Source organism: Bactrocera oleae, chromosome 2 (genome assembly GCF_042242935.1).
Source record: "Bactrocera oleae isolate idBacOlea1 chromosome 2, idBacOlea1, whole genome shotgun sequence".
Classification (NCBI taxonomy): Eukaryota; Metazoa; Arthropoda; class Insecta; order Diptera; family Tephritidae; genus Bactrocera; species Bactrocera oleae.
Genome location: NC_091536.1, coordinates 49,914,565 through 49,928,301, shown reverse-complemented (window position 1 = coordinate 49,928,301; position 13,737 = coordinate 49,914,565). Strand labels below are relative to the sequence as shown.

The window sequence follows — 13,737 nt, the reverse complement described above, 5'->3', positions numbered from 1 at the left end:
AATGCTTATTATTTGAAAAGGATTTTTTTCGTTGTTTTGAAAGTGTGCCTTGTTGAAAGTTTAAGCTGCTCGCGTAAACTGAAGTGATACGATGTGTTGGGCCCTATTTATTGAATGCTTTAGAGCCCGACTTCACATCTGCAAACTCTTTTGCCCTTCTTGGTAACATCAAGGAATTTTCGAAAAAATGTTAAGGCGTTAATTAAAAAAGTTGCATTATAGAGGTTCTTTTTTACCTAGGTTAAATTTTCTACCTCCCCTACGAACTATGTTTACTTTCTACCTAGGTTTTGTTTTGTACCTACCCATCAGTTAATTAGGGTTTTAAAATTATTATTATTAAATATAATATATCTTGAATTATTAGGGATTTATTTATTTTATGGGTATTAAAAATATTATTTCGCCTTTCTCTTATTTATATATTCTTAACATAATTGTCTACTCACCTCCATACCAAAATTTATTTAGATCGATCAGTTTGTATGGCAACTATATGATACAGTAATCAGATCTGAAAAATTTTTTATGATATTTTATTGTTACCGTGACCAATAATCCATGCCAAATTTCATCAAGTAATTTTAGTGGAAATATTAAGACTGCTTTTGAGCTACGCTTCGAACAATGTTTATTTCCTTATTCTAACTAGAATGTTTTATACCTATCCATCAGTTAATTAGGGTTTTAAAACTGAATAATTATGTTTTCAAAGTTAGTGTTCTATTATTATTAATAAATAATAATATATCTTGAATAATTAGGGATTTGTTTATTTAATGGTTAATTAAATAATATTTTTGCTCCTTACTCATATGTATCCATTCTTAACACAATTTTCAACTTATTGCCCCAATTAGCTGCATGTCATACCTTACTTTTGGCACAAGCAAAACAGTTTTTGGCAGATATAAGAAAAATTTTATTGAAAGCTCAAATTGGACAGCATAAATTATTAATTAATCTGATTTGTTTATAATATATTTTTTGTAAAGTGGTTAAATCTGATTACAATGTAAATATATTGGAGAAAATTGATTAGTTATGTTACTCACTATTTACCATATAGGAAAAATTTGAGGGTTTAATTTTCTATTACAAACTATATTACATTTCGAAAAAAATGGGTTCTCTATTTAATGAAAAAAGTAAGTCATGCCAAACTTTGTGAAGATATTTTGTCATATAAAAAAATTGCCCATACAAGATCTTGATTTTGATCGGTCAGTTTCTATGACAGCTGTATGCTATAGTGGTCCGATCTTAACAATTCGTTCGAAGATTGAAGTCATATCTTAAGCAATAATCCATACTAAAAACTTCCATACAAAAATTTATTTTGATAGGTAGGTTTCTATAATAGCTGTGGTCTGATATGAACAATTCGTTCGAAGATTGTAGCGATATCTTGGACAATCATCATCCATGCCATATGGCAGCTATATGCTATAGTCATCCGATGTATACAATTTCTTTGGAGATTGCATAGCTTTATTTAACAAAAACCAATACCGAATTTCGTGAAGATATCTCGTCAGATGAAAGAGTTTTCCATATAAGCACTTGATTCCGATCGTTCAGGTTATATGGCAGCTATATGCTATGGTCATCCGATCTATACAATTTCTTCGGCGAATAGATTATTGCCTTAAATAATAATCCATGCTAAATTTCGTGAAGATACCTCGTAAAATGAAAGAGTTTTCCATACAAGCACTTCATTCCGATTGTTCAGTTTGTATGGCAGCTATATGCTATAGTCATCCTCTAAATAATTTCTTCGGAGATTACATTGTTGCCTTAAATAATAATCCGTGCCAAATTTCGTGAAGATACCTCGTCAAATGCAAGAGTGCTTGATTCCGATTGTTCAGTTTGTATGGCAGCTATATGCTATAGTGGTCCGATATCGGCCGTTCCGACAAATGAGCAGCTTCTTGGTAAGAAAAAGACTGGTTCAAAAATTCAGATCGATATCTCAAAAACTGAGGGACTAGCTCGCGTATATACAGACGGACGGACGGACAGACGGACATGGCTCAATCAACTCAGCTCGTCAGGGTGATCATTTATATATGTATATACTTTATATGGTCTCCGCCGTTTACTTTTGGATGTTACAAACTTCGTGGCAAAATTAATAGACCCTGTTTCGGGTATAAAAAAATGTGTAAAAACGAATTAGTGAAGTGTTAGTGGATATAAAAGTGAAAAATAGAAGTGTATAATTAATTCTAAATCGCAAAAATACGTACTTTAAATAGTTGAAATTTTCAACTTTAAACGTAAATATCTCGAAAACTATAAGTTTCCCGCGGCTATATCTATAAATATTCTTAATCTGGAGAATCTCCTCTATCCGCCCATACCCATTTTATCCCCGAAAGCCTGGGACGGCATACTAAAGTTTTCCCGCCGGCTTACAAGAGATTAACAACGCAGAACTCGCTTCTCCACATTCACAGCAAAAAAAGGGGTTAAATATCAGAAAACAACAAGAAAAACAAAAGGTAACAAAGGAAAACAGTTTGTAAAATTTTATTTTAGAAAAGCTTTAATGCCACATTTAACTATATATATAAATTTTTTCAGTATGGAGCATAGGGCAAATATCCTGTACAATTACCACTTTGACACAGGCAGATACGTCCTTGTGTTGTTAACATAAATTCGTCCCCCCCGTTATAATGGAAACAGAGCTCTTCTCCAGCGTTTATGTCTCGTTTTGCAAATATGGCTGTTAATTATATGAAACCATATCGGTACTGAAGTATGTATGTTATACTTTATGCAAATAAAATTTACCTATTTTCGGAATGGGGCAATCAATCCGTACAGAACGTACATCACAATTGGGATCGCAACTATGATTTATGTATCGTCCAATATTGCCTCTTTTGGTTGGGTCAATAATTGTTGTAATGGTAGATTTCTCATGCCTTTCTTTGATTCTTTCCTTCATAAATAAAATGTAATTATTATCAAGAGTTTGTTCATATCTCTTTAAACGATTGTGGGCTTCTTTACGGGAAATTATTTCTCCTGCATATTCACAAATAAACGCTCCTTTGGGTATATGTTCATTTGAAATTAACCCCTTGGATTTAAATAGATGAGAATGTACTATTTTCAAGTTTGCTCTGGGACCCTTTTGAACTAGTCGATTAGTACATTTCAAAGGTTCGCATTTACAAGACGAACTACACTCGTAAATAAGATCTGCACTGTTGTCTATATCTAAAACCAGCTCTTTTGTTTCTGAAAGCCACTTATAGTTCCTCCCATGACAATCAAGGCATGGAGCACTATTGCAATCACACCCATTCAGGAGAATGGAATTATATTCCCTCTGCAGGTTCTCACACTCTTTGTTATCCATTCTTTGATCGCTAATAACATTTTCCAGTACATATTCCAAGGAAGGATCATCATGATCATAGAAATCAAATATATTTAAACTACTTGTACGCATTGTCATTTTAGTAAATCATATACAATATTTTCCTCAATTGTCGAATTAGGAATGGCAAACTCGATTCCGATTCTACTCGAGAAACAATTTTCAAATAAAACAATCGATTTTTCGGAGTCGACCTTAACCTTCCGAAATTAATCAAGAATCGATTCTTGGCTTATGATTTTACGGGTGATGGGTGATTAGTTTCAAGTTCTACATATTGTAACGGATTTCTCGATAAATCGTCTACCTGTAACTCACTCTTGAGTTCGATCACTGGATTGTTAAATAAAAGTCCCAATTTAATGGCTACACACTTATCTTTCTTTCTAATTCCAACAACCTAACACTTATTGTTCGTTATTCGAGCTTACAACTTGTTGCTTATAGCTTAATTGCTCTTATCACGACAACACTCTAACTAGAACTGTGTTTTCTGCACAATCCGGCAGCCCTTATATAGTAAATCTGTAACAAAACATTGCTTCTAGAACATTCTGGCCACTACGAATTCGTTAACTAATTTACTACTAGAACATTCTGGCAACTACGAATTCGCTGTCTAGTTGCTTCTGGCAGTTTATCGTTCATTCGATTTTGTTCTATCATCTATGTTCGTCACACTGCCCTCCACCTAAGTCTGATCGTCCCGATTAGACATATTTGCGATACCAAACAATCTTTTTATGTCCCCCATCTCCTCTTCTAGGCTGGTGCTGACATCGTTAGCCGCCCTTCTCTTCTTGGAGTTTATTTCATCCGTTTTCCGGATACTCAGTTTCTGGTACATCCCTTGACTTAAAGCTGACTCGAGATTCCATTCTTGATCAGAACGTAACTCCATTGGAACACCGAATCTCGTTACCCACTTGTTGATGAATGCCTCCGCCACTGGTTCAGTCTCTTGATTAGGAACTGTGTATACTTGTGGCCATTTGTTGAAATGGTTCGTGACTACCAAAACATGACTATTTCCTAATTTATTGGTGGGGAATGGGCCATCTTCATACACGCCTATTTTCTCAACTGGCGCACGCGAATTGTGCTGTTTCATCTGCCCATGACTCCTGGACCTTGATCCTTTAGCTACAATGTTCTCAGCATATTTCGCAATCCTTTCTATAGCTGATTGACAACCAGTCCAATAAAACCCTTGGCTTCAAATGCTCCAAGGATTTCATGTCTCTCAAGTGCCCTCCTCTTAGACATTTGTACTGCACGTTAAGAACATCATTAATTCCAACCCTTGGAACAACCATAAGTACTCGGAAGGTTTGCCCATTTTCGCCTTTCCATACTCGATGCAAGCAGCCATACACTAACTTTAAACTGCTCCGTTCTGCCCAATATGATTTTGTGACTGGCCTTCCTGTAGTTATTTCTCCAATCGTTGTACATTGGTTCAACTCCACCTTATGTAATGCACCTTCCAATTCTGGATCTTCTTGCACAGAGTCATCCGTTTCAGGTTCAATTTTATGCTGATCTTCCACCTGTGATGGTATACACGCTTCCTGCTCTTCCAACTGTAAGGACACTTGTGCTGGTATCCAAGCTTTTTGCTCTTCTAACTGTGAGGAACCATCTTTGACGAACATTGAGCCTCTTCCTTTTCTTCTATCTTTGTTGTCTCTTCTTCTAATTCCATGTGAAAGACATATTCCTCAACATTAATGTCAATAATGCCTCTCTCAACCATGATTGCAATTCAGTTTTTAATCCATTTGTCGCCAAACCACGTTGTTCCAGCTCCTTTTTCAGTTGTGGAATCTTCAGATCGTTAAACATGGCCATTTTTAAATAATTATCTCCTTGGGAATTTATTTGACAATCCCACTTCTGACACCAATTGTAACGGATTTCTCGATAAATCGTCTACCTGTAACTCACTCTTGAGTTCGATCACTGGATTGTTAACTAAAACTCCCCAATTTAATGGCTACACACTTATCTTTATTTCTAATTCCAACAACTTAACACTTATTGCTCGATATTCGAGCTTACAACTTCTTGCTTATGTCTCAATTGTTCTTATCACGACAACACCCTCACTAGAACTGTGTTTGCTGCACAATCCGGCAGCCTTTATATAGTAAATCTATAACAAGACATTGCTTCTAGAATATTCTGGCAACTACGAATTCGCTAACTAGTTGCTTCTGGTAGTTTATCGTTGATTCGATTTTGTTCTATCATCCGTGTTCGTCACAATATTGTGCAACTAGTTAATGAGTTCATAGTTGCCAGAATGTTCTAAAAGCAAGGTTTGATAAATATATTACTCAATAAGGGCTGCCGGATTGTGCAGCAAACACAGTTCTAGTTAGAGTGTTGTCGTCTTAAGAGCAATTCAGGCATAAGCAAGAAGTGGTAAGCTCAAATAACGAACAATAAGTGTCACCGATGAGGTGGGGCGAATTTAACGCATATTTGGTTTATGGTTTATTTCTAAATACACAAGCATTTAAATTATTCACTTACAAAGAATTATAATATATGTCACTTACCGCAGTGTATCCTTGCATCTTCTTGGCTGGCTGATCGATGACAAAGCTCGAATATGATTTGCCAGAACTTATATGCACAAATATTGTCATTTACTGTGCAGATCAGCATAGGAGAATAGGGGAACTGCACACTGCAGTTTACAAACAACAAGCATGTAGATAACTTAACATATGAAGTTTGTGCCTACCTGTTTATGCGAAGGGAGAATGGCAAACATATAAATCGCACAAACTGCACACTGCAGTTTACAAACAACAAGCATGTAGATAACTTAACATATGAAGTTTGTGCCTACCTGTTTATGCGAAGGGAGAATGGCAAACATATAAATCGCACAAACAAGGAAACATAAACTGTATAGCGGGAAATGTATGTATGTAAATGGAATGCGAGACAATTCAAGAGCGTATAAAGAAATTGGAATTGAAACATATAACTGTAAAATAAACACAGAAATTAAATATAATATTAGGGTGGGCCCTAATCTATAACATCCCCGCCCCCGTGAATCAACCTGATTCACCACCATCAATGTCCAGAACAGCAAGTTTTGAGACTGCGCGTCGTTTCACTCCTCTGGAGGTTCGTATGTCTGCTCTTCGCATCTCTCCATCAAGCTCAGGGTACACTCGCTCTACCTTCCCTCGGCACCATTCTCGCCGTGGAACATTAGGGTCGCATATGAACATCAAGTCCCCTTCTTTTATCGGCTTCGTTCGTTGGCACCATTTTACTCGGCGAGTCAATGTAGGAAGATATTCAGTAATCCACCTGTTCCAAAAATTATCCCTCAATTGACGAGCGATGCGCCACTGCTTGCGTGATACACAAGTTTTTTCCAAGTCTGTGTCTACTATCGGAGTGTGTGCTACATTTGCGGCTCCCAGAATGAAATCATTAGAAGTTATTGGCTGCTCCTGGTCCGCGGTGATGGGCAAATGAGTTAGCGAGAATTAACGATATTATCAGCTCCAATAAGAAAACTATTCAGGGTATGCTCCCTTGGTGCAACTTCTTTCAAAGTGTGACATAAAACTCGCTTGACACACTGTACCATTCTCTCCCATGCACCACCTTCCGATGGATTAAATGGTGAATTAAATACCCACCGGATATTTTTCTGTGATAATTCACTTTGTAGACGTACGCAGTCGAATACTTCTGTGAATCGCTTGGCTTCTAGGTCAGCACCAACGAAATTCTTTCCATTGTCCGACCTAATCCTTAAGGGCATACCTATGCGGTTCACAAAATTACTTATAGTAATGATACAGGAGTCGGTACTCAAGTCATGAACCAGTTCTAGGTGCACAGCTCGCACAGTAAGGCACGTAAATAGTGCCACCAATCTCTTCACAGTGCTGCATCGAACAGTGACAGTTAGTGGCACAAAGTAATCGAGGGCTGTGTAGCTAAACGGTCTCACATAGGGAGTGAGTCTGTCCACAGGAAGCAGTCCCATCCTTGGAGCAGCTTTATTTAAACGGCATACACCACAACTGGCAATCAAACTACGCAACAAACTTCTTAGTCGCGGCACCCAATAATTGCGACGGATATCTCCAATGGTAGCTTCTAAGTTCTGGTGCTTCATGAGGCTGTGATGATGTAACACTAACAGCCTTGTAAATGCATGATTTGGCGGAAGAATAATAGGACACCGTGCGCTAATTGGTAGCCAGCTAGCTGCGTCAATGCGTCCCTGCACTCGGGGGACACCTTCCTCGTCTATGTATGGCGAAAGTTGTAGTAACGGGCTGTTGGTGGAAATTTCCTGACCGTTTTCGATGGACTGAGTCTCTGTTGCATACACTTCACGTTGTACTAGGCGGCATAAGAGGCGTTTGGCATTCTCTACTTCTTTAGCGGTTAAACCATAGCATTGGTCTAGCTGTCCGCGGCGGCGACAATCGTTGATAAAGCGTTAAAGCCAGGCAACAGCTCTTACCAATCTTTTAAATGAAGAGAAATTATTAAAGTTCAAAAAATTACGACTCACGATGACTAAAGCAAATTTAGACTGTAGTTCTTCATCAGGTTCATCATTTTCAACGACTATGATATCTTCAGAGGGCCAAACGTGCTCGTCCTGCTGTAGGAATGGGGGACCACGTGACCAACGCGTCACTGGACTAAAATTGATGCAATCATTTATACGAGTAGATTCGTCGGCTACGTTGAGCTTTGTGGGCAGCCATCTCCAATTGGAAACGTTTGTAGTGGCCAATATCTCTACTATTCTGTGCTGTACGAAAGGCTTGTAACGACGGTGCTCACTTCGAATCCATTTGATAACCGTTTTTGAGTTACTCCACAGAATGCAGTCTGTGATGTCAAGAGGGGGTTCGTCGCGGATGCACTGCATGAGACGAGTGCCTAAAACAGCTGCCTGAAGTTCAAGCCATGGCACGGTAAGAGTTTTCATTGGCGCGCATTTTGACTTAGAAGAAACGAATGTTACATCAATTTTACCCGATTAAGTTTGCGATCGAAGATAGGCAACAGCGGCGAAGGCATCTTCACTAGCGTCGACAAATACGTGGAGCTGAAGTATTTGAGGTACACCATTTCCAAAATAAAAACGAGGTATGGCGTTTCCATAACGCACGCATAAGTAGTTTGGCGCCAAGGACGAAGTTGCTCAGAAATCCTAGAGGGTCGAAAATCGACATAACAATGCTTAGGAGTTCTCTTTTAGTAGGACGTCTTTCTCCATTTACCACTGCTTCACCAACATTATGGAATTTCAATTTAAAACCGAAACAATCTTACGATGACTGCCAAAACAAACCAAGTACCCGCTCTCCAACGAAACCTTCTTTATTATCAATTGGACGTGAGACATCAGTACCGTTGAGTGCGTCAACTACTTTCGATTCATTGGAAGTAAAATTGCGAAGCTAAAAACCAGATCCATATGAATCGCTCGGAGCTCTTGGGATATAGAAATGGCCTCCTCTTCCGAGCAGAAGCTATCAACGAAGTCATCGACATAATGGTGGTCCAATATCGCCTTAACCGCACGGGCAGTGGTTCTGCGATCTTTTTGGTGCCCCAATGCGTTTACTTTTTTGACATAATCTGCGGCACATGGTGAACAGGCAGCACCAAACGTCATCACGCACATTTTGTAAACGTCAGGGGGATGAGAGGCGTCACCACCATGCCAGAGAAACCACTGTGGGCATCTATCGTCTTTTCGTATAAGGACTTGGTGGAACATCTCCTTGATGTCTCCACATACGGCGATCGCGCCTTCACGAAAGTGGAATAATATCGACGGCAAAGGCCGTGTGGACCCTTCAGGAGCTGTGAATTGAGGGAGCTTCCACTTACCTCAGAAGCACCCCTGCGGGCAGGGGATAGAATATGCCCGCGGCAAGGCATGCCTGTCGTAAAAGGCGACTAAAAGCCAATATGCACTATGACTGTTATTATATTCTTTGCCCAGTAATATCAGCATAGTATATGGAGTGATAGTGCTATAATACTCAGCTTGAACTGATATTAGAAACACTTTAAATGAAAAAAGCTAATAAAAAGACATTTGAAGTTCAAGCGACAAATGTCACCAGTCATTTGAGTAATGGGTTGCTCAACTGGCAGTAGTTTAGGCTACGCAGTCTGACCGGAGACTTTCCGGTACCACGGGGAGCAGAAAGCCCTTGGACTTCTGTTCAATCTGTTCATTGGGTTCGGCCCTTTGGGGAGTATCGTGGTGGCTGTGGTTGAAACCTAAATGCTGGAAGAACTGAATTTTCAGTTCGAAAAAAAGAAGTTACACAAGTAACTGGGTGCCGTACCCGAAAACGGAAGAGGTTTTAGGTCGGCCTCGAATCATACCAAGATGGTAGTGTGGACCCAGACACACTGCCTTTGGTATCCAAATAATACTTGCCATTCATTCTTGTATTATTTGGGGCGTTTATCAGACGCGTGTATTGATACGCCGTGCTCTTGAGCACCGTGAGGTAAGGCCGTCGCCGGCAGGTACTCACGTTAATCTACAACGCAAGTTACCTCAGCAGCGGCGTCAAATACCATGCGTAGCTTTCCGGGTTTGTTGGGATTGGCAGCGGCAAAGTGCGGCAAATACCAAGTCTTGGGGGTAGATATAGCTGCTTCTACTGATGACAATCTACTGATAATAATTTATATTTCTTTCTGACGTAGGCGTTTATGATTTCCTTGTATTGAGTGGCGAAAATTGCATCTCGACGCATTCTTTGCTCTACGGTGACTAGACGTTTCAACGCCATGTTTTAGCTGTCAGGTAACCTTACGTTGTCAGTTCTCCATATGAGACCTTTTCCAAACCGGGTGCGGAACTGACACCGAAATTCTCGGTCTTGAAGAAGTCAGCTACCATATTTTGGAGAGACTGATCAGCTTGGCGGTTAATAAACAAACACGATGCTGGAGATGGTAGCGTAGTTGAAGTTGGGCCAAACACCACCCATCCTAACTCCGTATTGGCAATAAATGGACCATGCGGGTTTACCTTCATAGTTGTCGATGGCAATCCCAAATGGCAATGATCAAGACCAATCAAGAGTCTGGGCCTAACCTGGGCATAAGGTTGTACTGGAAGCCGGCTTACCCAAACCGTACAAATTATATTGGCTAATTTCGATAACCACTCACTGAAATGTTTCACTGTTGCATATGGCTGTATAAGCGCTGCGAAACTTGCCCACTCAACTCTTGATCATAGGCAATTTTGACACAAGTTCGTCGAGTAATGTAGGGTTTGACATATGTAATTCCCCACCATGTGCAGATTGCAAAAAGACACAGATGTTACATACATTTGTTGCAAATGGTATGATTTTCGGCATTGAATTCTCCGAAATAGGTGCACTTTCCTTTACGTGGGCCAGTTGGCTACGGATCAACTGCTCCGGGCGCCCAAGTCTAAATTTTAACAACTCAATTATATTACTGATATTGTTCGGGTGGATCAGCAGTGACTTGACCGCTTTAAGCGCGAGTTTTGGTTGCTCGAGCGGAGGAAAAAATAAAAATGCCGACGATGTTACTTCTGTGACATTATATTTTATTCTGTTCCTTTTTTAAATTATGTTCTACTTATATAACTACTAAAGTGATTACAATTTTCTTAATCTATTTCTTTGTTTTTCTATTTTCTTATGAAACACAATATTTGTTAAATGTAATCTTATGTTGTATTGAATGCAAACAAACATGATTGTGTGGTTTACCCGATAGTGTCTGTGTTATCATTACAGTCAAACAGATGGACCAAAACATGTTTGTATGCATTTGCATTATGTTCTTTATCTCTACTTGTTATCTTATTTTTTGTAATGTTTACTTGTTTTTGTTAATCTTTTATTTTGTCCAATTTACAATATTTTGTTGTGTGGTGTCTGGTTGGGATGATAGTGTACACATAACTCCTCCATCCCTTAATGGAAAACTCTCCTGAGTTTGAATAGTATTGTTTTTCTTTTTTTTAATTTTACAAGATTTTAAAATTATTATTATAATCAGAATAAAACTTAAAATTGATATTCCAATAGGAGAGATATTTTATTGATATTTTAATTCATTAATTTCTTTTAAATTTTCTTCGTTTTTAAATACAAGGTCGTTAATTATAATTTTGTTAGTGAAATTGTGAGTATCATAGTTTGGATATTAAAATCTTTGATTGTATGATATTTTAGTATTTGAGAATGTTTGGTAAAGGATCTTAATTGTGCAGTTATTATAATGAATCAATGTAGTGTTTTTCAACTTAATTTTTCTGTTGTCGCAGTTTTGGTTTAGTTCTATGCCATTTGCATTTTTTATTAAAATAGTTTCTTCATCAATTTGAAAAATTTCTGTAATGCTATTTTTGATAAGTTCACAATTTAATAAGTAGATGCAATGTTTAGAAATTTGTAGGTCATTGAGTGTTTTAGCTTCTTCGAATTTATAAGTGACATTTTTGTATTCAAAAACATTTGCAATTTCTGCTGTTATTTCTTTGCCTGCTGTATTTGGTATAGGAATAATAGTTTTTAATTGTACCGATTGAAATTCTTTTGGGATTTTGACCACGAACATTAACACATTTTCTTTATATTCCAAGGCGCATAATTTTATATATTGAAGTTTGTTGAGGTCTTTGTTGTAATTATAAATTTCTTCATTTGTTAAAATGCTTGGGTGAAAAATACCACTTTTTGCTGAAATAATGTTTTCCTGAATCTGGTTTACTGCGTCTTTGAGAATGTTTATCTTTATTGTTTGTTCATGAAGAATCAATATTTTGTCTGTTCTCTCTTGATACATTAAAGAATTCTTTCTTTCGTCTTCAATAATTTGTTTTAATTTTGTGAACGTGTTCGAAAAGAAATTATTAATTTATATTTGGTGGTTGAGAGCTGTAATTGAATTATGTAAATTTTCATCTACTTTCTTAACGTGATTTTCAATATCTATTCTATCTCCATCATCCATCGTTCCAAATAGAAATTCATGTACAGAACCTATACCGTTAATTAAACCTCTCTTTTTATACTCTCGCAACCTGTTGCTACAGAGTATAATAGTTTTGTTCACCTAACGGTTGTTTGTATCACCTAAAACTAATCGAGTTAGATATAGGGTTATATATATATAAATGATCAGGATGAAGAGACGAGTTGAAATCCGGGTGACTGTCTGTCCGTCCGTCCGTCTGTCCGCCCGTCCGTCTGTCCGTCCGTCCGTCCGTGCAAGCTCTAACTTGAGTAAAAATTGAGATATCTTTATGAAACTTGGTAGACATGTTTCTTGGTACCGTGAGACGGTTGGTATTGCAGATGGGCGTAATCGGACCACTGCCACGCCCACAAAACGCCATTAATCAAAAACATATAACTTGCCATAACTAAGCTCCGCAATAAGATACAAGACTGTTATTTGGTACACAGGATCACATTAGGGAGGGGCATCTGCAGTTAAAACTTTTTTTTAAAAAGTGGGCGTGGTCCCGCCTCTAATAGGTTTAATGTGCATATCTCCTAAACCGCTAATGCTATAATAACAAAATTCACTGGAAATTCACTGAATGTTTTTAGCACTTCTATTGACGGTGTGAAAATAGTTGAAATCGGGTGGCAACTCCGCCCACTCCCCATATAACGGTACTGTTAAAAACTACTAAAAGCGCGATAAATCAAGCACTAAACACGCCAGAGACATTAAATTTTATCTCTAAGATGGTATAAGATGACTTTATAGGAACCGCGTTCAAAATTAGACAGTGGGCGTGGCACAGCCCACTTTTAGGTGAAAACCCATATCTTGAGATCTGCTTAACCGATTTCAACCAAATTCGGTGCGTAACGTTCTTTTCATGTTTCTATGTCATAGTGCGAAAATGGGCGAAATCAGACTACAACCACGCCTACTTCCCATGAAACACCATTTTCAATTCCATCTGATTCTTTCACTTTCCACTATGCATATCAAGCAACAATGATTATATCGGGGTAAAACTTTGCGTGAATAATACGTTTAAAGTATGCCACCTTGTGACCAAAAATTGTCTAAATCGAACCAAAACTGTTCAAGCCCCTAAGTACTAAATATGTGGACCCCAGTGCCTATAGTTGACCTTCTACCGAAAATATCAGTCAATCCACAAAGAAATCTCAAACGAGTATACCATTTGACTTTGCGAGAGTATAAAATGTTCGGTTACATCCGAACTTAGCCCTTCCTTACTTGTTTCTACTAACTTCTTTTCTTGGGATTAATGTTTTGATTTTACCTCT

General features: G+C 38.1%; 1 protein-coding gene, 1 long non-coding RNA gene and 1 pseudogene across 2 annotated transcripts in view; 1 reads left to right on the top strand and 2 right to left on the bottom strand.

Annotated features, from left to right (window-relative positions):
- LOC106623591 (uncharacterized) overlaps positions 1–13,737 on the top strand; it is a 112,190-nt gene that overhangs the window by 23,515 nt on the left and 74,938 nt on the right. The window lies entirely within an intron of this gene.
- On the bottom strand, positions 2,512–3,545 carry LOC106626200 (probable histone-lysine N-methyltransferase set-23). The gene is made up of 2 exons (XM_014246014.3): positions 2,806–3,545; positions 2,512–2,737 (listed from the first exon to the last, which is right to left on the bottom strand). The coding sequence occupies exons 1-2, from the start codon at positions 3,476–3,478 to the stop codon at positions 2,589–2,591; spliced, it is 822 nt and encodes a 273-aa protein (XP_014101489.2). The 5' UTR covers positions 3,479–3,545; the 3' UTR covers positions 2,512–2,588.
- Positions 11,183–12,436, bottom strand: LOC138858951 (uncharacterized; annotated as a pseudogene).

Coding starts and splice junctions, on each gene's coding strand:
- LOC106626200 (XM_014246014.3), bottom strand. CDS start 3,478: ATGACAATGCGTACAAGTAGTTTAAATATATTTGATTTCTATGATCAT. Junction 2,738..2,805: donor TTGCCCCATTCCGAAAATAG/GTAAATTTTATT, acceptor TATAATTAACAG/CCATATTTGCAAAACGAGAC.